Source organism: Sabethes cyaneus, chromosome 1 (genome assembly GCF_943734655.1).
Source record: "Sabethes cyaneus chromosome 1, idSabCyanKW18_F2, whole genome shotgun sequence".
NCBI classification, from domain to species: Eukaryota; Metazoa; Arthropoda; class Insecta; order Diptera; family Culicidae; genus Sabethes; species Sabethes cyaneus.
This window is the reverse complement of record NC_071353.1, coordinates 62,925,709-62,951,703: the sequence shown is the minus strand read 5'-3', so window position 1 is coordinate 62,951,703 and position 25,995 is coordinate 62,925,709. Positions and strand designations below refer to the sequence as shown.

General features: G+C 36.8%; 1 protein-coding gene across 1 annotated transcript; it reads right to left on the bottom strand.

The window, feature by feature from the left end:
- Positions 1-3,622: 3,622 nt before the first annotated feature.
- LOC128745758 (aminopeptidase N-like) lies at positions 3,623-14,590 on the bottom strand. Its single transcript, XM_053842834.1, has 5 exons — positions 14,121-14,590; positions 8,238-8,384; positions 8,041-8,176; positions 3,946-5,766; positions 3,623-3,883 (listed from the first exon to the last, which is right to left on the bottom strand). The coding sequence occupies exons 1-5, from the start codon at positions 14,588-14,590 to the stop codon at positions 3,623-3,625; spliced, it is 2,835 nt and encodes a 944-aa protein (XP_053698809.1).
- Between the last annotated feature and the right edge of the window lie 11,405 nt (positions 14,591-25,995).

The window sequence follows — 25,995 nt, the reverse complement described above, 5'->3', positions numbered from 1 at the left end:
ATAAAGTAGAAAACAATTCTTTCCATTGCCACACCAGATAAAATAAAACTGATAGCAATAAAATATTCCGTGTTTGCATAATACCATTTCGCGGAAAACCAATACACAGTTGAGCATAACGCAAAATATAATGTTTCCAGAAAATCTTTTCGCGGATGTGAACCCTCTCACTGTAGCTCGTTCGAACCCATCTGAAGAAAAGAAAAGATGTCAGTAAACTGAAGAATAGAGGTCAATAGACCTAAGAAAACAAATAAACCTAGCCTTAGATGATAGGGCGGATCGCGAGAAACACTCGCGGTCTATAGCCGTTTTAGCCTGAATCATCTAGTGTTATTATAGGTAGGTTTTTGGTAGTATTGTCATTGATTAATGTTCCATGGAAGGGTCCAAAATTTCTCGAATGAAGCAGAAATTTCTGTTACATTTGTATGAGAGCCCGCCTTCCAGAGTGGGGAGGGGACTCGAGCCACCATAAAAAAAACCTGCCTCCTTAAACCCTCTCATGCCAAATTTGCTTCCATTTGCTTGATTAAGATTAGTTCTCGAGTTATGGACAAATTTGTGTTTCATTTGTATGGGAGCCCCCCATCTTAGGGGGAGGGGTCTCTACTCATCATAAGAACGTTTCTCGGTCCCAAAACACCCTGCATACAAATTTTCACGCCGATCGGTAGTTTTCGATTCAACAGATTCGACAGAAATTCATTTTTATATGTATAAATTCAAATGTGTCTTTACACGATTCTTTGAAATTACACGTCCAATCAAAAAACAATTCAATAGTGATCCATGTGTTATTACGTTTTGAATGAGACTATTAGTACATAAATCGGTTTGGTCATCTCTGAGAAACAAACGATAATTACCTTGTCAAAACCCTTAGAATCACTTTTAAACTACCTGTTTTTTTTTTCAAAAAAAACTTAAATTTTTACATTCATGCTTTTAACTTTTAAACGAAACCGTGGACCCGTTTAATTTGAACAGTTTTCAATTGGAATCCTGCTAGTGACAATGCACATAAACCTGATTTGTTTGTTGTTTGTACTGATCCAGCGTATCTACTCTGTTTCACATTACGTTTTTTCAACGATTCTGATAAAAATTCGATCGGAGAATGAAATATTTGCTGCTTGCATACAACTGGCAACGAACTCAAACTAAAGCCCTATAAAGATAAAAAGTCTGGCTGTCTGAAATTCCGTTGATTTGGCAGCCCTGCATGTTTTAAAAAACCAGCAACGTCGTCAAAGGTGCAAACATATGCGTGGTTGCGTGATTTTATCAATATCAGCAGGTAGCAGCTTATTGTATGTTTTGTTTTGACTCAATTTTTATTGTTTATCGACTGATAACATCTAAATTTTGAAGATTTTCTTCAAAAATGAAGTATTGTTTGACATTCTGCTTAAGTTTAATCACAGAGAATTTTACAAACATTGGCTTTTATGGATTTTAGATACTAGAAATCATCACCGTAAGCTGCCTGAATTGTGTAAGCTTATTTAGCCATAGAAGAAGTTAATCAAAACAGTATAAGTTTTTAAATTATTTAAAATAAGTTATAATACTTTTCGTTAAGAGGACAAATAAGAAACGATAACATTGTTCCATGTTCGATTGGTATGACTTTTGACAGATCGATTGGAACTACTTGATAACAGTCGTCCAGACTTTACATTTATAGGGCTTTAAGTCAAACCATCTAAACAATAACAAAGAGCGGAGGGGTCAGTTGAAACAAGTTTTAGCATTATTAGGTTGCATTATTGATCAAATTAAAAACTAACCTCTTTAGTTTGCATGAGGAATCGTTCAAATTAGCGGGGGTTCACATACATACTATAGGTAATATTTGTAATTTGTTTGTTCATTTCTTAAGGTAGCCTGTTAGTTTAAAACTTTTATATCAGGTCAAGAAAAATACAACAAAGAAAGTAGGTACATAGTGTCGAACATACATTTCAAGCAAGAGTAACAGCGATCGAATCGGCTGAGCCATCTCCGAGAAATCTATGGTTAAAAAGAAGCATAACACAAATCATAAAGCTTGCTTCATTTAGAATTGGAACAAACTTTTGCTCATATTGTGGCGCTCTTGGTTGACGAATTTGGAAGTTCTTGGCAGCCCACGGCAGGTATGGCAGGTAACGGAAATTTTGTTAGTTTCACCTATGCTCTATGCATTTTATTTTATTTATTTATTTACTATTTGATGGGGCTTTCAACCGTTGGTTGGTTCGCTCCAAAACCTATGCATTTTAGACATTCCGCAAAACAACCGTATTTTGTAAACAAACAACATGGAAGCCGAAAGAAGGGAAACAATTGTACACAGTTATTTGGAAAATTCATTGTGGCCTGCATCTAGGCTAACTAAAACAGCTCAGAAATACCGTATGGCGCGTTATCATACGGTATAAGGAAACATTGACGACGATTCGGAAGTCTCAAGCTAATCATTAGAGTAGAACTGTCGACCGGAAACTGCGTGGTAAGATTTAGAGGGCCATTAAGAGGAATCCCAATCTGTTGGACCGTGATTTGGCCAGAAAATTCGGTGCTGCCCATAGTACCGTAAGGAGAATTCGACTCCGGGAAGGAATCAAGTCGTATCGAGCTAGCAAACAGCCAAACCAAAGCATAAAACAGAATAGGGAGGCCAAAATCCGTGCTCGAAAGCTATACGACTGGTGCTAACCAAGTTCGACGGGTGTCTCCTGATGGACGATGAAACCTATGTCAAGGCTGACTTCGGGCAAATACCAGGTCAAAATTTTAGGCAACGGCTCGGGGGGATTTTCCAAGCAAATTTAAATTTATTTTTGCCGACAAATTTGCACGAAAATTTATGATTTGGCAGGGCATTTGCAGTTGTGGCAGAAAAACGAAAGTTTTCGTTACAAATAAGACAATGACGTCGGAACTGTACCAAAAGGAATGTCTCCAAACACGAATTTTGCCGTTCATTCGATCCCGTTTTGCCTAGATTTGACAAGTTGTCATTACAGCAAAGTTGGTCAAGAATGGTATGCAGAGAAAGGGGTCCAGTTTGTTCCGAAAGACCTTAACCCACCCAATTGCCCCGAGTTCCGCCCTATTGAGAAATACTGGGCAATCATGAAGAGGAGACTCAAGGCAAAAGGAAAAGTTGTCATAGACATTAATCAGATGAAGACCTGGTGGAATAAGATAGCCAAAACGATGGACGAAGAAAGTGTGCGTCGCCTAATGAGCCATAGGCTCAAGTTCGAGAATTCCTTCGAAACCGTGACGAATAATGTTATCCGTATTTTTTCTTAAAAGTATGAAGAAAATGTTACATTTGTGTAAGAAAAGATCTTGATTTTAATAATAAATAACTGAAATACACGCAATTGTTTTTGTTCCAATACTATCTGAAGCAAGCTTTTTTTGTTAGATTATAGTCACTTTAACCAGTTTGGGTCATTCGTGACTTCTGCGGGAATGTGATTTGAACCCGGGTCCTCGGTATGAGTGGCGTGAATGCTAACCACTACGCCGGGACTGATCCCTGAAGCAAGCTTTAGTCAGCGAATAATCACAAAGCTTTGGTAATTTAAATTTTATTTAATATTATTTAGTCAGAGAATTAACATTACCAAATGCAAACACAGAAACTCGTTAGAACAATTACTATAAAAATGCTAACATGTATCGAAGAAGCGCTGCCTGGATCCGAAGGAGCAACAGTTGTGGTGCTCAAAACAAATTCATTTTCAATCATCCAGCTATTTATGATATCAGCATACTTATATGTCCAAGCAACATTTTGAGTTGCTTTGGTAAGTGCTTTAGATGCAGTTGATCTAAGGGAATCGGAGAACATATCTTCATATCTGGTGACAATATCTTGGAACTACAAAAATGAAAATATACGTTAATCATATATCACATATCTAGCCTAAATATTCCATTTACCAATTGAAAAGTGTAATTGTTGTTGATTCGATTTCCGAATTCCGTAAAAATTTCAGTAAGCGATGAGTACAAACGGGCAATATCAGGATAATGATTCAAAACAAAATTCAAGCTTTCTACTAAGCCTTCAAAGCTGCCAGCAATGACGGCGGTAAGAATTTCGGTTCTCTCGGACACGGTTATTGAAAACCCTGGAATATTACTGGTTGTAAGACTAAGGTATAACCTGATCATTGTAGTATTTCTAGAGCAGCCCATGCCTGCAATAAATCGAGTTATCAACCCTTTTTGACTTTCTCTCAACGGTAAATAACGATCAAATAGTGTTTTTAATGTTTCGGCTCCCAATGAAATATCGTATTTGCTCATAGCACAAAAGGCAACTTCTTGTTCTTCTTCTGGAATTATGTACGAATCATCATCCAACATGTGCTGAACTAGGGTCCGTGCATCATTGACACATGCATCCACTCCAAAATAGCACGCTAAGTAGGCAGTGTTACCATGATGTAACTTAATAATGTGATTACTGCGGTCGATTAACCGAGTTTTGTTGTAAATGATGGTAGTTAAGGTCCGAACAAAATCCTCGAATCGTGAATAGTTTTCATTACCCATGAGCATTCGGTTTAGATGGGTGAGTGAATTATACGCTGTGCTCCATGCAATGTACTCCATTTCTTTTTCGAGGTACAGAAGAAATGATAGTGCAATGTCGTAACTTACTTCTCCGGCTTTAGCAAGGTTGCAAACGTCATCTAACAGCTGGGCCCGATTTATTACCGGAATACTTTCAATTTGATCGGATTTTAAAATTGCAGTCAAAGCCGCCCAATTTTCATTGTCGTAATTGACCCGGAAATAACCAGTTTGCAATTTATTTACTATAATCCATGTGACCGAGCCGGGAAACTCTTTCGTTATCTGAGTATTGGACGGAGTTAGCCAATCATCAGGAGTAGTATTATTATAATTTGCTTCCATCGATGTTGCATAATTGATGGGTATGTAGTACAGTGTGTTTATTGGAGTATTTTCTCCCTCCATCGGCATCCAGAAACGTTTCTGTTGAATAGTTACTGAGTTTCCATTTTTTGTTACTAGTACTAGAGGATATCCAGCGGTATCAGCCCAACTGTTTAGTATTTCGTAAATTGAACTGGGAAGATCAACTTCGTTGAATTGTTCAATACTGGCACATAAATAGTCTGGGTTTGTGGTTTGATAGCTGCGATGCGTAATATAATGATTGAGAGCTTTGTTGAATGCTTTGAACCCGATTACACTTTGGATCATCCGGATAACTGATGCGCTCTTAGCGTATACAACGTAATCAAATAAATTATTTAGTATATCAGGTTCGGTTGTATAATAATTCATCGGCCTGTTATCATATTTATCATCCTGTGCGAGCGCTGAATGTACATTATTAACTATGAATTGCTCCCATAACTGCCAATTCCTTTCGATTTGGTCTGTCACGTAATATTCAAAATAGCGGGCTATACCTTCGCTTAGCCATAAATAGGTCCACCATTCAGGTGTTACTTCATTTCCAAACCAAGAATGGACAAATTCGTGAGTTATTAAGTTAGCAATACTTTGCTGTGTACGTACTGATGTTGTATGTTCATCGTAGATCAAATAAACTGCGCGAAATGTTATTAGACCCCAGTTTTCCATTGCACCCATATTGAAATCAGGTATAGCTACCAGATCAACTTTCGGAAGTTGAAATTTCTTATCGAAGATGGCCTCTAAATGCTCCATTGCTCTTTGGGCAAAATATTTTGCATAACCAGTATACTGAACTTGAGTTTCCTAAAAATAATAGAATAATTATATGAATATGAAGTGCTCGTATTGAGATTGGCTAATTTCCTGCTAGGAATATTACTCAACATTATGACGCAGCCCAAAATTTGCTATCTTCAACGTAGGAATCGATTTTCACACACAGGTCGGACTTGAAATCACCAACATTTTCGGTCACATATTTGCACACAGGGTTGGCATGCACATTTTGATTTGATTTTGCTCTTTTGACTGTACCGCCTTAGCTAAGCAGAATTTCCAAAAGTTGTGTATGGGACAGTTGTAGGGTTACCTATAATCTACAATATATCTCTTCTAGTGATGTTGCAAAAAGGCTGTTACTGTTGGTAGCTAAACGAGTACTCATCCTGCTACCAACGGAGTAGCACTTCTATGAAACAGTATTTAATAAAGAAAGAGCAATATACAGCAGCAATATTGCTTTTTATAATTAACTCTATGAGGGACTCATACATAACTATTTTAAATTAAACTTGGATGGGGTTTTTTAACCAAAAACTAAAAGGGCCCTGAGGGTTGTACGAATTGGTGATGTAGGACTATATCAGATCATTAGATCAAAGACTAATAGCGAATTCATAAATTAACCTGGGTACGTGCTAACTCGAACCCGAAATTTATGAACGATACGGGCAGTTTAACAGATCGACCCGTAAACCGTAATGCTAGACAGTTTTAACCTGCGCTTCAAACTGAATGCTGTCAGTTTAACCGAAATGCAATCTCGGTTAATTTATGAAGGTTTTGACAGCACTTCGATTAAAACTGAGTGCTAATCGACCTGAGCCAGGTTAATTTATGAATTCGCTATAATGTAAACTGCATTTCTGGCATATCTTATAAACATACGAATCTGTGAGTGCCATTGTTTAAGTGAATGTATAAAACAGAAAGCGAAATATTCAGATTCAATTCTTCATTGAATGCAATGGTGGCTTTGAAACGCCTACAACCTTTGGACATAGTAATGAAATATTTGAAGTAGTAATGAATGACCTTCCCACAGATTATTGTATTATATATGATTATACGTAGCTAAATCTTACACCATAGAAAAAAATCCTACTTTCTAAAACCCTCACATGCCAAATACTAATCAAGCAAAGTATTCGAATTTTGAGGAAATTTGTGTTTCATTTGTATGGGAGCCCCTCCTCTTACGCCCTCCTACCCCATCCATAAAATTGCTGGTCATTTTATCTATCCAACGACATATAAACTGTTCAGTTTCGTTTAGTAGTTTAGTAGTTATTGGCATTTGAAATCTTTCATTTAAACGTTACATTTCAATTTTCGTTTTCACAACGTGCTACCCAGTTCCAGTATAGTAAACAAAGACGTAGTCCTACGTTAAAAGCCAAAATCGAAACAAACTGTGCGTGCCATCACTGTTTGTGTGTGTATGGGGCCCTTTAATCAAGGGACGGATAGCTTTAATTCCTTGTGCAATGCAAAGTGCGATTCAGAAAACCTTACCGGTGTTAGCTAGATCTGGTTCAAAACCAGTTACAGTTAGAATGTGAGCGACCGGTGATCCGGTGCCGGGCTGCGGAGTAACTGCAACGATCCCACAAATCTATGCAACTATCTAAATAATTTTCCTTTTTCTGTTTCGATTACAGTTCCTTTGAGAGCTTTTGCGGGCAAGGAATTTGAACCAGAGACCTCGGCGTGATAGGCAAAAGCAAAGCTGTGGGCTTAAACGTCTTTCTAAGACTTGACCCTTCTTTATCGATAAACTTCGCGGTCGGCTATTAGAGTATAGGACAGTTACGGGGCGAGTGCAAAAATCCTACTGACTCTATCTAGCAGCACCGCCTAGCCCGCGTGGTAGGCGTGATATCTAAATATCTTTAAATACTATTAAAAAATTGTTTTAATCAAACCTCGTTTTTTATAAATTTAGTTTTCGCATTTGCAGAGTACAACAAACAATGGATGGATTAAGAAGAGGACAAGTTCACACGCGCCAACAAACCACGTATTCGTATACGCGGCGAAGTGGGCGTGCGGTAAATGTCAGCAATATCTATAGCAAACAATTCATGCACACCGAATAATCAAATATATTAGACGTAAATACACTTTAAATCACGAAAAATCTGGAGTGTTTTAAACACTGCATCAAGCGTCAACAGTGCTCCTAGTCCAGCGCGACAATAATAATATGGTAAAAATATAGAAAGAGCTTTTTACTGACTGAGTAGCTAGCCAAATCTATGTTCTCTAATTTCGCCTTAACTGGCACTTCGCACTCACCGGGGCATATACCCTAATGAAATCCTCTTCGTTGGATAATGTTTTGTAATCTGACACCACAAATGCCAGTAGGTAGGATGACATTAAAGGTGATGTTTCAAATTTTGTAGTAATTGAATGATTATCATCCTTCTTGCTGTGAATTGGTTTGCATGATTAATCGATGATTTGAATTTTTCCCGTTTCAGCGTACTTACATTTCTTGTACTGGCATATTAGATATAGCATTAAAGTTAGACGAGTGTCGGAGTGAAACGTTGAAATACGCTTTATAGGATGGTTCATCGTAACAGGGAAAAACGGTTCGAGCGTAAGTGGCTTGAAAGTGGGTTGCTACGAGGAATCTGGAAAAAGGCAAAGGTTAGCTGGAATACTATAACTGTGAATAAAATATACTTATTTTTGGTTTATGAGAACCTCTTATTGTTTGATTATACTGAATAACAAAGTTTAATATACTTTGGAAGTGGCCTAGTGTACGTTGTTAGTCGCACCTAGTACATCATGAAAACACATTTGATATCATTGTAATACACCCAAAATTTCAAGGTATTGCAAAAAAACGTTTTTTGGCTAGGTGTCCACATACTATCATGAATAACTCAATCATTTTGCAAGTAATTTTTTAGGTGTTTTATACATTTTTGGAAAGCTTAGAGAACAAGCTTTCTGGATATATACACGTTCACGATGGTTCTATAAAAATTAGCCGAGATTATTCCAATTAAATATAAAATTTAACTAAAAAATGAAATTTTTCTCACACTAGGGGGGATTTTTAGATACTGTATATACTAGAAATACTCAGAGATGAGAGATACGTGGAAGCAGCCATCTTGGGAGCCAATCGAGCAGCGATAATTGTCAAAAGGGAGCCAATCGAACACGCATACTGTTTGCTTAAATGTTTGATTAACAAATATTGAAATACTTATGCAGCTACTTAAGCTACTGTCACGCATCTTGAATATTATACTCAGGCACAGTGTGTATAAAGCTTTGCAGTGCACTTTACATTGATTAAGTTGTAAAATATATCGCTCTATTGTGCAAAATTGATGAAAACAAAACAGAAACAGATCATGTTGAAAACAATCAAGTCACACTGCTATAGCATTTTGCTCCGCAGCAAGTGCTGGCAGTTTTTGTACACTGATGCCAAACCATTGGCTTTTGTTTCTGCGTATCTCTTACTTTGAAAATATTTCTAGTATATACTTTCTAATATCGCCCGCTCAATCTTACAACTACCGTGGACCCCTGTTCGTTTGACCGTTTTTAATCTGAACACTTTTTAATTTGAACCCCGTTGGTTTGCACGACGTGCAAATTAAAAATGGTTCAAATGTCATTCTCAATATGACATCATCTGCTTATGCAGACAATGCATAAACACGATTTGTTTGTACTAATCTAGCATGCTTAATCTGTTTCACTTTGCGTTTTCCCAACGATTATGGTAGAAATCCGGTCGGATAATGAAATATTCGCTGCTTGCAACTGCCAACTGATTCAAACCACAAAAACAATAACAAAGAGTAGGGCAGCCAGTTCACGCAAGCTTCAGCATATTTAGGGTTACCAGTTGTTCAAATTAAAAACTAACCCCGTTAGTTTGCATGAGGATCGTTCAAACGAACGGGGGTCCACTGTATAGGTATCTTAGATAGAAATCGTGTACAAGATGCTCAGTTGTAAGATTAAGCGGGTGATATTTATATGAAAAGCAAAAAATTCTACAACTCTCAAAAATGGTCTCAAACTTACAAATATTGACCAATTTGGTTGAAATTCCAAAGCCTTAGGACTCAATATAAAACAAGTGGTGTTGAACTTAGGAATGTGGGTTATTTTTAAGATCACTTTAAGGACCCCTAGAGTGAGAAAAATTTGATTTTTTTAGTTATTTTATGTTTAATTGAAAAAATCTCATCTAGCTTTCGCAGAACCTTCGTAAATGTGTATATATCCAGTAAAGCTTGTTCTCTAAGCTTTCCAAAAATGTATAAAACACCTAAAATTACTTCGAAAATGATTGAGTTATTCATGATAATATGTGGACACCTAGCCAAAAAACGTTTTTTGCAATAACTTGAAATTTTGGGGATATTACAAAGATTCAAATGTGTTTTCATGATGTACTAGGTGCGACTAACAACGTGAACGTAGACTAGATCATTTGTCGACCAACATTTGAAAGGGGCGGACAAGCCAACGAGTGGCTGAGTGAGAGTTATTTTTTGCTGGAGCAGCATAGGAAAATGAACTCTCACTCGTACTGTTTGACAGTTGGCTTATCCGCCCCTTTCAAATGTTAATCGACCTTTAAGAAGTATTTTTTCCGTGTAACACCGTGTAATGAATGAACGAGAAATATACAAGTGTTGACTACGAAACATACCAAGCTGTGATTACTCGTGTTGCTTGTGTTTAAAATAATGAATAGAGCGATGAAGAAGTGGACATGGATTTATAAATTGGTCAGTAGACTCCCGAAAATCTATTTCGAAATATTATCTTTTCTGTGTAGCCCTAGAATTCATTTAAAAATGACAAATATGAAAACTAAATTTGCAGATATACGAGCTTCCACGTGTGAAAATTTCAATTGAGTGAAATAGCTAGATTTTTTAAAAATAATGTAAGTTTCATTCATTAGCTCTTCTGAAGTAACTACCTGCGAATCAAACTGTAGCTGCAACTGTCTAATACTAGAGAGTGATTTAATTTAATGCCGCATTCGTTTTGTCGTTCTCGATCATCTTTGTATCTGGAAATCTTTGTATGGTCTGGAAAGTTGGCTTATCTTGTCTGCGCATTGCAATCATAATTTATTTTATGTTTTATTTAGTTATTTATAAATGTCTATAGACCTTTGTGGCGTCTTGTTAGAACTTTCTAGTGGTAAAATATATCGTAAAAAATCTAAGTTACTAAGACTGGTAATTCACTCAATGGAATTTTTTCGGCTTTGCAGTCTTAAATAAGCAGAAAAAACGGCGTTTTTCTCTTTTACCAACGTTTCGAATAATTTGTAATCTTTATCAAGTCTCAAATAAATCAAATAATCATAAAAAATCAAAGCATTTTTCAATTTGTTCTTACAAAATTAATATAAACTTTTTTACCGAGAATGGACCATTTCTTTGTCAAGTGGTTCATCATTGTACGGTCACTAAATCATCTATATATATTTAATTTAACAACGTGTAATTTTTAGTAAGAGGCGATCCAGCCGCGGGCTGAAAACCTCTCAAATATAGAATTTAAAAAAAAATAGTTTTAGTAATTTATTATTTTTACCTTTGTTATACTATAACAAAGGTTTAAAAATTGGTCGAAAAACACGAAATTGATCCGAGGCCCGGAGGGTCAAGTCACATATACCAATCGATAGGGTTCGATGATTTGAGCAATGTCTGTGTGTGTGTGTGTGTGTATGTATGTAATGATTTTTTCTATCGCCTGTTTCTCAGAGATGGCTGAACCGAATCGTTCGCTATTACTCTTGTTTGAAAGGTATTATTGCCTAGTAGATCACTATTGAGTTGTTTCGTGATACGACGTTTCGTTTAAAAGTTATGAGCAAAAATGTGAAAACTACGTGACACGGGTTTCTCCGGAACTACATGACCGATTTCAACGATCTTAGTATCAAATGAAAGCTCTTGTTAAAACTAAATTGTTCGGATTTTTTTTATTGAAAATAAACAATTAATTTAAAAGTTATGCTTAAAAAACTTGTTTTGACAAGGTAATAATTATCGCCTGTTTCTCAGAGATGGCCAAACCGATTTACGCGCTATTAGTTTCATTTGGCAGGTAATATAGCCGGATAGATCACTATTGAATGGTTTTCTGATTGGACGTTTAATTTAAAAGTTATGAGCAATCGAATACACCACACCAAAATTAACAATAATTTATAATGATTTTAACCAAGATAATTTACCTAATTTCAATTTTTTTAATATCAAACGAGAGGTTTTCACACTACGAATATATATGCAAAATTACATAAGAATTGGTTTTACCGGTCAAAAGATATTAACCCTCGAACACTCGCGCCAACTTTTATAACACGGTTACTTGCGCGCACAATAGCCCAAAACCAAAGAAAACGTGCGCACTAGAGTTTTGACTAGGAAAACTTGGTTTTAAGTTTATCGAACCTTTGGAAGAGTTTCTTAAAATTGAAAGCTCTATCGTCTGGTAGAATTTGAATTTTGATTAATCCCCCCAAAAGAGAAATAAAAAAATTATTTTCCTTCAGTTTCAATACAACACATTGATGTGTTCTGCAAAGTTATAGAGCATATTATTACAAGAAATTTTGCCGAATACAATAACTTTCTATCTCTGCAGCGTAGATAGAAAAATCTTATTTATTGTATATGAATTTGTAAAATCAATTTTGTAATTGTTGTATGACTTTTTCATGTAGTACAAAATTGTACAAATAGTAAAAATACACAACTGTGCTGAAAATACTTTGCTGGAACTTTGATTATAAAAAATACCCTAATTTTGACTCCGAATTACTCGACTACCAGCAGACGGATACATTGTAAACATTTTACATTTGCTGATAGTTTCGCTGCATACAGACACCATTTTTCCATATGAACAAAAGAGAAAATTCCAGTTACGGCCAAATTCTGGTACACCTCACATACTGATTGCTTCGTTTCTGTGATGGCGGTTTATGCTGATCTATTTTCCCAACAATTTAAATTATTAATGCATTGAATAATTATGACATTTTGCTCATAATAAGTTTATTGAAAAATATACGTTAGGTAAACAACGATTTGTAACCTTATAACAATATGGGATTGGAAAACCTACACGTCTTGTACAAAATACAACAGCGTGAGTAACCGCAGGTTAATAAAAATTGATGAAAATTATTCAAGAAAACTCTATTGATTTCTATGGCATTACATTCTCTCTATAGAATGGCATTACAGGAAATTATGTATAGTTCAAAAACCAATAAACTAGACCTTTACTAGGCAATGTTAAACAATAGGATTTCCTCTTACAACTTTCTTTTATTTGCACTTACTCAGATTAATAACAACTTACTTATCCTTACTTAGCAATTTCATGAAAAAACGATCTATCAAAATTTAAAAGTGTTACTATTTTGTTCAAATTTTGTAAACTTATTCAATTTTCAAAAATTTTATGTAAACCAACGCACTAGGCAACGTTAAACAATAGATGAATTATAACAAAGGTTCCTTTCACCACTAGGTGGATTAAATCGGGTTTTTATTACCCTGCCCTGGCTTATCATCGCGTTCTACTATAATGTAGTACTGTTTGATTTCTTAATTATTTTTTTTCTTAATCGCAATTGAGGAGAGTTGGACACAGCTTACTAAAAATCAAAATATGTATTTTAGTATGTAAATCATAAAACTTGCATTTTGCAGGCAGAACATTCTTGTAAACTTTATCGAAGAATGTCAAATATAAATTTTTCTCAAGGGGTTACATACAGTTAGAATTTTCGAAATTTCTATTTTCTTTTTAATTTATGACCGTAGTGTACATATATTTGAGTACGCACAGAAAATTTCATGTCAATCCGTCTAATATTTACGAAGCGTCAGAACGATTGAAGCAGGAACACGGAATTTTAAATACATGCTTCTTAAAACTGTGTTTTTAAAGTCGATGAGCAAGATAAAAATTTATGCCAAAAATCGATCTAACGTTAGGGTAGATGCTCCAGTAGTTGTGATAGTACCTGTAGTGGTGGAAACTCGAATTTTTCCGTTATTTTTGCAGATTTTGGTACAAGTTTGATAAGTATCGAAGGTATCGAACTACCAGTACCATTGTTATTGGTAAGCATCAAACTTGTACCAAAATCTTCATAAATAATGGAACTTTTCGAGTTTTCACCACTACTACCACAACTACTGGAGCTTCTACCCTACCATCAAAAGTATACAACGTTTCATTTTATTCAGCTAGGTAAAGGGGTTTCTCTAGATTTTTTGTTAAATCGACTTTTTAAGGCTTCACTGTACATATGGGATATGCACCCACTCCATGTATACACAAACCTTCGTGAATTTTCTAATGTGTAGCTACTCCTGTATAGTCCTTTTAGATCAGTTCCAATGTTGTTAGAAAACTCAATGTGTACAACGTATACACTATTTTTTTCCAGAACTTCTCCAAAAGCTAAATACAATTTTTCATACTTCTCCATTGATATAAGATTTTGTATAGGTAGTACATCTCCATTCGGTTTTGTTATTCGTATACTTTTCTCGTCAATTACTAATCCAGCACTGTTCAAGTAAAAGTAATCAAGAGAATCTAGATAGCGCATTTCAATGTCAACCGAACCGGAATAGGTATAAAAATTGGAATCGTTGAGGTTCAAAAATAAGTTGTATGCTAGTGGTTCTGACATTCGCTGAAGACGATAGCCTTCGTCCACTAATGCAACACTGTTGATCACAGCTGGAGCAATAGCCTGCACTATTGTCAGCACTAATGAGCCATATATTCCTAGGACAAATATCATTTTATTTGTTTTACAGCGATTGAACAAGCGACAACTAATTTTGATATACTTAGTACAAGAATATGTCGGCAAAAATATAATCGCTTAATGAAAGAGCGTAATCAAGTGCGACATAATCTCAACGTATTCATCACGAATTTTGTTCAAACTGAGAGGGACTGCAGAGTGCATTCAATCATGGAATATCTTATCAGTGACATAGAAGGTATTGGCCATAAATTTTCCATTTAATAAGATAACATAATAGCACATATCACTCAAAATTGAGGTGATTATAAAAACATATATTTGTAAATTTAGTGTGAGCGTAAACTGATTGATATGGTTGAGTACAACAGAACGGTTGCAAAAACGCTGTCTCTAGTAAGTCACTATTGTGATACAATGCATTCCAGTTTGAGAAAAAGAAAAGAAGGCAAGCATTCTAGAATTGTAGCTACATTTGTATTTATATCCCTCGTTGAAAGTTATTAGCCGTCAAGCTGAAGTCGAACCAACCGTAGAGTTTGTTGAACCGCATTGCAAAAAATCGGATAGTCCGGAGTTACATTTCTGTGCAGGAAATACCTAGTTTTGAGGTGTCATTCAGGAGCGTACAAATTCCGTTGACTCAGAAGTGCGAGGCAGTCAATATCTTCTAAAAGTGATCTAGCCAGAAACGTGGCTTGAGCGTTGGCACGTCTTCTTTCAAGAGTCTCCAAATTAACCAAACAGCAGAGTTCCTTACATGACGGAAGGTTTCCGGGATCGCGCTTTTAAAAATAAATCCAAGTTGCTTATTGGCTCTGGAGATAGTGTCGCTGTAGTATATACGGAAAGTTAGTGCACTTAGTAATTAGTATCTAGGACAACACCAAGATCACAAATGTGATAGACGCGTTGTAACATATGTCACGCCATGTTGTAGCTCTAAAAGCTACTGGCTTATTTTCACGGGAAAAGGAGAGGGCGAAGCACTTTGAAATGCTGACGGTAAGCATGTTATTCGAGTACACCAGGCTGTCGGTCTTTTTATGCCGACGATGGAAAAAGTAAAAGGGTAATTGAAATGGACTCCGACTGCATTGAACTGCAACGCCTTGTACACAAATTTGAAGATTGGTATGTAGTTCATTTATAAAAAGAAAAAAAAGCAGAGATCCGAGGTTGCTCCCCTGTGATACGCCAGAGATGTTATTGAACGAGTCGGAAAACTTGGATATGATCTTTACACTCAGCCTACGATGTGTTAGGTACGAGTGTAGCACAGAACCGAAGTGGAAGTAGAAATCCAAACACGTACATGCTACTTTCTACAGATACTAGCGAACCTGGCGGTAGCGAGTCACTTTTTTCCACGAAAGCACACGAACGCATACGAATCCACACGAAAGCATGTGAAAGCTGCTATGCGATTGGCAGCGAGTGTTCTGCTTATATTGCTGTTATTCGCTTCTATGCGAAAACCTTCCCAAAGAAAAATAAAAACAAAAAAGACTCTGTTACCTGTTTTGATAGCCGAATCGTTCGGACTTCCACTTCTGTTCTGTGAGTGTATCCACTTGTAGAACGGTGCGGAAACTCCCAGTTTCTCTAGTTTCCCTAGCAAGGAGGCTACCGTGATCCACTCGATCAAACATTGCTTTCAAGTTCATGTATACTGCACCAATTTGAACCTCTTCATTCATGTTGCGCAGACAGAACGAGACGAAATCGACGAGATTCGTGGATACTGAACGTTTTGGAAGAAAACGGTGCTGGTCGGTCTGACCTAAGTAACTGCTAAGCACTGCATTAAGCTTGAAAACCGTTTTATATTTGCAAGTTACATTCTGCCAGATATAATTCAGCATTGTCAATGCTGAATTAAAATTTAGTTGAAGCACTATGAAAAGCTGATTAGATACTCTAAGCGAGCTTTATTGCCGTTACCGGCAGTAAAAGAGAATTTAAACGCTGCTCACATTTGCAGGAAATCTCATTGCGAACGTACTTGTGATGATAAAATAAAAAATGCTTCTATTTCGCCAAAACCGGCTTTTAGTAGCGTTTTTAAGCATATATATCAGTGCTGCACGATAAAGTGTGCACCATAGGCTAATAAAAATATAGATTTCTGCTTCTTTAAGTGCTCACTGGTTACTTGGGGGAGGATATGTAGTTTTAAACGTTGCGCTTAACACCCTCCTTGTGTACAAGGAACACTACTGATAACGGGTGGCAAATAAAATTTTGGAATTTTATCTCGGCCCCTATACTCAATAACAAACGAGCTCAAAGAGAAATGAGAGTATGTATGTGTTAGCTCTCTCTCTCTCTCTCTCTCTCTCTCTCTCTCTCTCTCTCTCTCTCTCTCTCTCTCCCCTCGTTTTGTCAATATTTTTTGTTTTGTTTATGCTTACTCAGTTTTGCTTAAAATGATGTCGAAACAAGAAGTATGTCGGGAGCGCGTTGTACACTTCTACGAACTGCCACATAAATCTTGGCTTAAAGTATATGGTATAACATTTAAAAAGCGAATATGTTGCGGCTTACATTGTTTACCATATTCGAAGATGCTCAACAACTATTCGCAAGCAAGGTAGTAGAAGACCAGCCAAAATTATTTAATTTAATTTCGGTAAATCAGATCTTCATGTATCTGCCTTTTTTTTGACAGCTTGAGAAAAAATTCCAAAATTTTAGTTGCCACCCGTTACTTTCCATAGAGTGTGGAACTTACATTGCTGGATTGAAGCATTGAACAATAGTGCAAGGGTTCTAGCAAGAACGCTACAGCACTTTTTCGGGATGCAAGATAGAATCCCGTTTGGTCTGGCCGCTAACAAATATTTTGGATTAATTTAGTTTTAGTTAATAATATTTTACACAGGCTTCTCGGTTTTTTGCTCAGTAGATGCTCATTTGACTACAGCGCCTCAAATTGAAGAAAGTAGTGTAAAGGATAATTGTAGAGGAAATTATTATCTACATTATTGTTGAAGAAAGTGTAGTTTTATCTTTTGTATCTACGGCTCTATGTGATTGCTACTACATTGGTAGCCAAATGAGCGCTCTTTTTGGTACCAACGGGGTAGCAGCGCCATAGTACTGTAAATACAAAATATAGAACTATACTTTCTTCAACAATAATGTAGATCAGTGATGGCCAAACCGCAGCCCGCGGGCCGCATGCGGCCCTTCGTGATGATTTGTGCGGCCAGCGCACTGGTTTGAGGGATGAAGGACTTATGAATAATTTTTTTGGTGACACAGAGGTCACTCAGATCATTCGTAATACCTCGTACATATTATAGATCTGATTGCTTTCCAGTTAAAATCTTGTGGTGATTGCTAAAAATCGGCTTTTGCTGACGCCTATGTTACATTTTGTTATGCGCAGAAATCGCCAAAGGTCATTGCGGCCCGCGGACTCATGGGGCGATCTGATTTGGCCCGCATCACGCCTATGTCTGGGCACCACTGATGTAGATAATAGTTAACTCTACCATTGCCCTTTACACTTTTTTTCCAATTTCGTTTCGTTGAAGCGCTGCAGTCAAATGAGCTTATCTCTCCTTATTTTATCGTACCTTCTATTCCTTTAACCGTTATGTGTACGGGAAATTTAACACCCATAAGTGTTCGGATGGGTACCCGGGTACCCACTGAAATGAAATGCTTCTAGCTTTATCAATTCTTGACCGATTTTGGATCTTGAACCGTCAAAAGATTGGAAAATTTGTCTATTTTTAGGGCATGAGACTTACCAAGCCTGGAACCACGTCTGGTTCCCATAAATCCGGATCTCCGGGACCATGTTCCGGATCCAAAACAAATGTGAACAATTGTCAATAAAACCACATAATATTGGTATCACAATTCATGAAATCACTCCAGGAGTTGATGTTTACCCATTTTGAGTCCATTTAACGAGTTGTCTTCGGAATGGCCATTCCGGAGCAGGTTCCTGTGGAGCCCTATGAGACCAGTAACATGTTTGGATAGAAACCCTAGCAATATGTATATCAAAATTCGTGAAATCACTCCAGGAGTTGAGGTTTATTCATTTTGAGTTCATTTGATAAGCTGTCCCCGGAATGGCCATTCCGGAGCAGGTTCCTGTGGGGCTCCATGAGAGCAGTAACATGTTTGGATAGAAACCCTAGCAATATGTATATCAAAATTCGTGAAATTACTCCAGGAATTGAAATTTATTCTTTTTGAGTTCAGTTGATGACGTGTCCTCGGAATGGCCATTCCGCAACAGGTTCCTGTGGAGCCTTATGAGACCAGTAACATGTTTGGTTAGAAACCCCAGCAATATGTATGTCAAACTTCATGAAATCACTCCAGGAGTTGATTTTTATCCATTTTGAGTCCATTTGATGAGTTGTCCTCGGAATGGCCACTCCGGGGACAACTTGTCAGATGGACTCATAATGGATAAAAATGAACTCCTGGCGTGATTTCATGAATTTTGACATACATATTGCTAGGGTTTCTATCCAAACATGCTAGTGGCCTCAGAGGACCCCACGGGAATCTGCTCCGGAGTGGCCATTCTGGAGACAACTCATCAAACGGACTCAAAGTGGATAAAAATCAACTCCTGGAGTGATTTCATGAAGTTTGACATACATATTGCTGGGGTTTCTAACCAAACAGGTTACTGATCTCATAGAGCCCCACAGGAACCTGCTTCGGAGTGGCCATTCCGGGGACAGCTTATCAAATGAACTTAAAATGGATAAAACTCAACTCCTGGAGTGATTTCGTGAATTTTGATATACATATTGCTAGGGTTTCTATCCTAATATGTTAGCGGTCCCGTAAGGCCCCACAGGAATTTGCTCCGGAGTGGCCATTCCGAAGACTATAAGTTGAATGGACTCAAAATGGATAAACAACAACTCCTGGAGTGATTTCATGAATTTTGATACCAATATTGTGTGGTTTTATTGACAATTGTACACATTTGTTTTGGATCCGGAACATGGTCCCGGAGATACGGATTTACGGGAACCAGACGTAGTCCCAGGCTTGGTCAGGCTCATGCTCTAAAAGTAGACAAATTTTTCAATCTTTTGACGGTTCAAGGTCCAAAATCGGTCAAGAATTGATAAAGTTAGAAGCATTTCATTTCGGTGGGTACCCGGGTACCCATCCGAACACTTATGGGGTAAAAAAATTCGAAGGCCCCCCCTTCGACCCCCCTTGCTGCTACAGGCAATCTGTTGATGACAAATGGTTTATTCCCACTAGTTAGGAGCATTCTTCGAGTTTTAGCTGGCTGAGTTGTCGTAAACCTTGTTTTTCGAGGCAATAAAGTCTCAAAAGGTACCCGGGTACCCAGCCGAACACATAACGGTTAAAGCACCAGATTCCAAAAACCCGAAACATTTCTGAGATCCTTTCTTTGTAAGTCAGAAGTAAAATACCACAGCACTTTAAAAGAACGCGCATGTTTTGTTCTATGAAAACTCTATTTATTTCAAGTTAACAGCGCATAAGTGCTTAGGTTTATTCGCTCACCACTATCGGATAGCTTGAGCGGAAGCAAAGAGTGGAAGAGAGACTCCAGGTGTTTGGAATTTGTTATTGTTAATGTTATTCCTACTGCAAATAGTTTCAGTGAGGGCCCCAAAAACAAAGCCTTGGGTATAAACGTCTTTCTAAGGCTTGACCCGCCTTTGTCGACAGATTTCGCGGCCGGCTGTTACAGTACAGGACATCTACGGGGCTAGTGCAAAATTCCTACTGATTCTATCTAGGAGCACCGCTTAGCCAAGATTCGGACATACAACGACAGGCTTGTTAGATCAGCATCGTACCTCGAAGCTAACTAGGCGGCTCTCAGTATAGTTCTGGATGAGGGGGCCGTTTAAGTCAACATTTTATCGTGTAAAATACCGTAAACGCATCTAATTCGCACCACACATTTCAGTGAAAACTTCCAAATTCCTGGAAATTTTTATCTTAATTAACACATCCAAAATAAATATATAAAAAGCGTAACAAAATCGGCTCTAGGCATATCACAAATATACCAAATTCTGATTTAATTTGATCTAGTTTATATCAAGATGAGTTACAAAGATCAACATTCGGTCCTGCTTTATAACCGAATCGTAACAAAGCGTGTTATAAGTAACAAAACGAGATAGAATCTTTGTAGAACATTTTGTATGTCGCAAGTTTTTCCATCAGATTTATTACAAAGTTTGATAGAAATATCAATATTTTTCTGAAACGATGATTCTACAATTGATGAAGGGACGGTAAGGGAAATTAATGGAGAAGGATTTTTTCGGGAATGAAGGGGAAGGGTGGAAAGGAGGGGGGGGGGATAATAGGTAGCTATGATTAACAAGTTGTCGTTGTGACTCCTGTCTTTTGTCCAATGCTGGAAGGTGCATGGGTCGAACCAAGCTGTAATCAGAGATTATAACCGGATTTGAACCCACAACACCTGCCAGGGCGTGTCGCTCACTGGTACCCGTGTACCTTTGAACCACAGAGACGCTGGACTGGACTGTGGTTCAAAGGTACATGGGTACCAGTGAGCGACACGCCCTGGCAGGTGTTGTGGGTTCAAATCCGGTTATAATCTCTGATTACAGCTTGGTTCGACCCATGCACCTTCACCATGCACCATGCACCAGCATTGGACAAAAGACAGGAGTCACAACGACAACTTGTTAACCATAGCTACCTATTACCCCCCCCTCCTTTCCACCCTTCCCCTTTATTCCCGAAAAAATCCTTCTCCATTACTTTCCCTTACCGTCCCTTCATCAATTGTAGAATCATCGTTTCAAAAAAATATTAATATATGCCTGACCGCATTTCAAGGTCATGACTAAAGTCACGAGTTTGGTCAAGAAATATCAACTTGAGCTACCATTCTGTAATATTGTTGTTAGATTCATCTGATCGAGATTCATTTAAGAATGCTATGATTTTAAGGAAAATATGCGGTGCGCATAATTAGGTACCATGCGTGGAAATAGGTGCGTTTATGGTATTCCATTTCTGAATAATTGGTGAGAATAGAGATGTCCCTTTTTTCAAACTTCGATAACGTTTAACAGATAAAATTCGACTATCGCATAATCACATGAATTGCTTTGGAGCTCAATTATAATATCGAACATCAGTGCTGTTAATATTCATCAGCATAACGTTCAAACTTCTGGATTATCAGTCTGCCTTGCATTGAAAATCTGCTTGCTTTGATCAAACGTACATAATAACTATATACAGCAAGCATGAACTTCATGCGCGAGAATATAGAATATCAGCGCCTTGTGATATTGTAACAAACTGATATTCACGTTTGAGCAGTGAAAATCAATAAAAAAAATTTATGTTGTTATTTAGCATCTATTGCGTTCAGCTGTTGGACATAATATTTTTCTTTTCATTTACTGCATTTAAAATTGTTTTTTTCCTGAAGTGAATATCACCTTCTGGGTTTGAAAATCACTTTCTCCTGTTCTATTTTCACGATGTATTGAACTTGTATACTATGATGAAAATCACTGTGCAGTTGTACATACGAAACTCAGAGGCATAAAAAACAATGTATGCTAAGAAAAAAGATTTTCTGTTTTGTTTGAAATTCGGTGATAATTAAAGGCCCTGTCGAACATACACTTTGCAACGCAGCGCATGGTAAATGTTTTCTTATTTTTGTATTTTCAAAATTTTCGAATAATAGTTTTTGCTATTAAGGGTTTAGCAATGGTGCTAAACGAGGGGCAAGACACTGTCGAAAATATATTACTTTTCCCTATGGAAATATTTTTCCAACCTTAATATATTGACCTTTCCCACCCATAATATAACCGAAAGCCATTTACATTTATTTATACATTTATAGGGTTTTAATAGAGCCTAATATATTAATATTATGATAATATTATGAAGTGTCTTGCCCCTCGGTGCTAAACCATTTCAGCAAAGCACTTTAAAAGCTGTATCAGTTGAAAATCAATATGCTTGAGAAATAGCATGTTCTGTGCACCGTTCTGATTCAAACTTCGAGCACTTAAGCTATGCAAAAACTTTTTTCAAAGTAAATTGTTCGAAAACCTCTTTATTCTACCCCCATGAATGGTTTAGTAGCATGACAATTTATTTATTTTCGCGGGAAAGTTTTAGCACAGTTCTGGTTTGATTAAAACTTCGAACACTTTCATTACAGACTAACAGACGTAACACTGAACCGTCATTCCATCGTCAATAAAAACAATCATTTCAAATTTTCCCTTAAGCCAAGACTCAAACAAACAGTCGCTGCGCGAGAACGCCGCTCGACTGCGCTGGCGCTGTTGTCAGAATTCATTTTCCCGAAGAAAAACCCGGAAAAATCTGATATTTTCATTTTTTATGTCCAACGCTATCAGCAGCACAAAATTCACATAAAGCATGTGAATTAGCTACAGAAAACTTTGAGGTCAATCAGTTTCTTCTACTGTTTTTTTTTCGAAAGTATAAATGACCACAATTCATGATTTTTTTAAAGATGATTACTCTTTAAGGCATGATCCGAATGTTGTAATAACGAAGTAAAGCTTGATCCTTCTTTATCGACAGATTTCGCAGGCGGTTACGGTGGTTGCGGTGCTAGTGAAACGATTCTACTAACTCTAGCAGCAACGCCTAATCGTCTACATAGAGTTAAATTTTACAACTTTCGACAACAAAACGACAAAAAACAGCTAAAATAAGACGCTGCGCTCTCGAGTGATGCGCGGTCTTACGTATGGCCCTCTGATTTATATTTCGGAAAAAGAAGAATATAATTACATGGAAGATAAGCTCATACTCTTAGAGTGTCTGTGATAGAATTGAGTCCAGTTTATCAAGTTTACGGTATAATTGAATTACTATTAAACATTTGAATACATGCAATTTCTGGTATTTACTCGATCAATGAAACGTTATCAATTTGATTGACCAAGTGGATACTGTACTTACACAGGTTTAATCATCAAAAATACTCTTTCAAAGCTCGAAGCCTGCAGTTATTCAGACACCCGCGTTTTATTGTTTTCGAAAGATAAAGATGGTTCAAATCAGTCATAGGCAATATTTTTTGTATTGAATTGTGCTATAAGTACAACCAGTACACCTGCTCCATAGATTAGTTAACTAGTAATTATTTGAGTGTACACGTCGGGGTTTCTAACAGCCGGTTTGTCATCAGGTAGAGTAGGATTTTTAGAAGAGTTGAAGGGTTACTAGCAATGCACGTGCTATTTGGAAATGTGCATGCCTAGAATCTAATTTAGAATTAGTTAATTAGTTATCAGTTGTAAATCAGGTATACTGGAATGAAAATTATTTGTCTAATGGATTTTATGCAAAACATGCGAAGGATTGCGGTTGGATTATTAATCTTTTTCCTTGAGTGATCGCAAATGAAGTGTTGCAATGCTTTTAAATAAAAAAAATTGCAAGCCATTCGGTGTACAGTACAAGTACGTTTGTAACATTAGACAAGTTTTTACGTTCTACATTTTACAATTTGAAATTTTCATATCTGGTCCGACATGCGGATAGTGGACCTGACAAAAAAGGTGGACACCTGATCTGCGTGTCTGCTGAAATGATTTTGATGAATTTGGTTTTTTTGCTGAAGGTGAAATTAGCTTGTTACTGAAGATGAAATGAATTCTTTCAAATAATAATAGCATTCTTTAAATTTTTAACAACAAAAGCGGAGTAGTGCATTAGAGAAAAATAGCTGAGAATGAAAATATTGGAAATTTAAGTTCATCCAATAACAATATTACTTGTATTTTTGCCATAATCTCGATCCACTTTGTATTTTATCGGCTTAGATATTAAAGTTTGAATAAACTTAGTTTTAGAGCATATGATTTTCTATCAATGTGCTATATGAGAATTATTCCGGTGTTTAAAATTTGGTGCAATATTTTGGGTTTTGCAGTTGGGTAATTTAATAACACCGTGTGTGCTTGAAGAGTGTGGGAATTTATAACTTGTGGTAAGGTATTAGGAAATAGATAACATCGTCATGATGATTATTTGTTGTAAGGTGGTGGATTGTCAAGTTATGGCAACAATAAATCTTCCATCTGCTAATCTTCTTTTATTATATGTTATTAGATTAGATTAAGTGGAAGATTTTTCAGACTGAGGGTGCAGAAATATTACATCAAATATGTTTTTTAGTTAAAACAGAATTATAAACTGTAGTTTATATTGAAAGCATAATGCATAATTTAGATCTTTTATTCGGTTATAATCCATGGAAACGTTCTCCATAGGTTAAAAGACGTAACACAGCAGCGTTGTTCCATCCTCAAAAACAACGATCGAGTTTAATCATAGGCCAAGGAACAGTTGCGACAAAGGGCTGCGGCACCAGCTTTTCAGTCTGTTTCTATTTTGGTCCTACCTTCTATCCTCAGCATCCTAGGAGGAAAATCATCACTAATTCTTACCAATATATATACTTAAAAAAGTTCCGAGTTCAGTAAATTTTACCGAACTCGGAGTAGCCGAACGTTCGGTATTTTTTTTATGTTGCCAGCCAAACACTATTCTAATGATCCGTAAATGTTCATTGGCACCTCCAAATTTTTACCGAACGTTTGGCTGCTCAGAGTTCGGTAAAATTTTACCGAACTTTTTAAGTGTGTATCACTGCACATTCGTTTCGAGGTGATAAATTGGTTATTCAGTTATTAATACTATCCAGTTACTAAATCCAATCCAATTAATAGTATATACTTACTTTACTATCTATAGTTATTAACGTTGTCTAGACGGTAACCATAAATACGCTAGCCACACGGAAGCGAGGCGTTTATTTAACAGGCCTAAGACAGTGACGTAGCCAGGATTTTCGTTTGGGGGAGGCCAAGCCATTTTTTTATTAGAGAAGTTTTAACTTATAACTTGACTTTTTTGCTTAACGTAAGAAGTTTTAAACCTAAGAGAAGAGGTTTTCTCGCCTCTGCTGGAGGAAGGTTAAGTTATTATGCAGAAAACCATTTGTTTAAGCAATATATTCATTGGCGGAACTAGGGGGGGCTAAGCCCTCCCTAGAAAAGATTTAGCCCCCCCCCTAGAAAAGTCGACTAAGTTTTTTAATTTTTGAAAAACCAATAGTTAGATAACTATAGGTACGAACAACGTCAGAGTAAAGATTATTTGCATGACTGCTATAAGATTCCAGGCATTAATGTGCATTAAATTTTAATATGCCGACGAAATAAAACGGTTGAAAAAAATTCCGGGGGCTATAGCCCCCCTAGAAATGAGCGCTAGTTCCGCCAATGAATATATTTAATGCTTAAGTTACAGAATTTTCTTTCGAATTAATTAATTTATTTATTTACTAAATATTCATGTAACATAAGTAACTTTCTAATGGTTTTCAAAAGTTTGCGTACAATATTGTTTCTGCT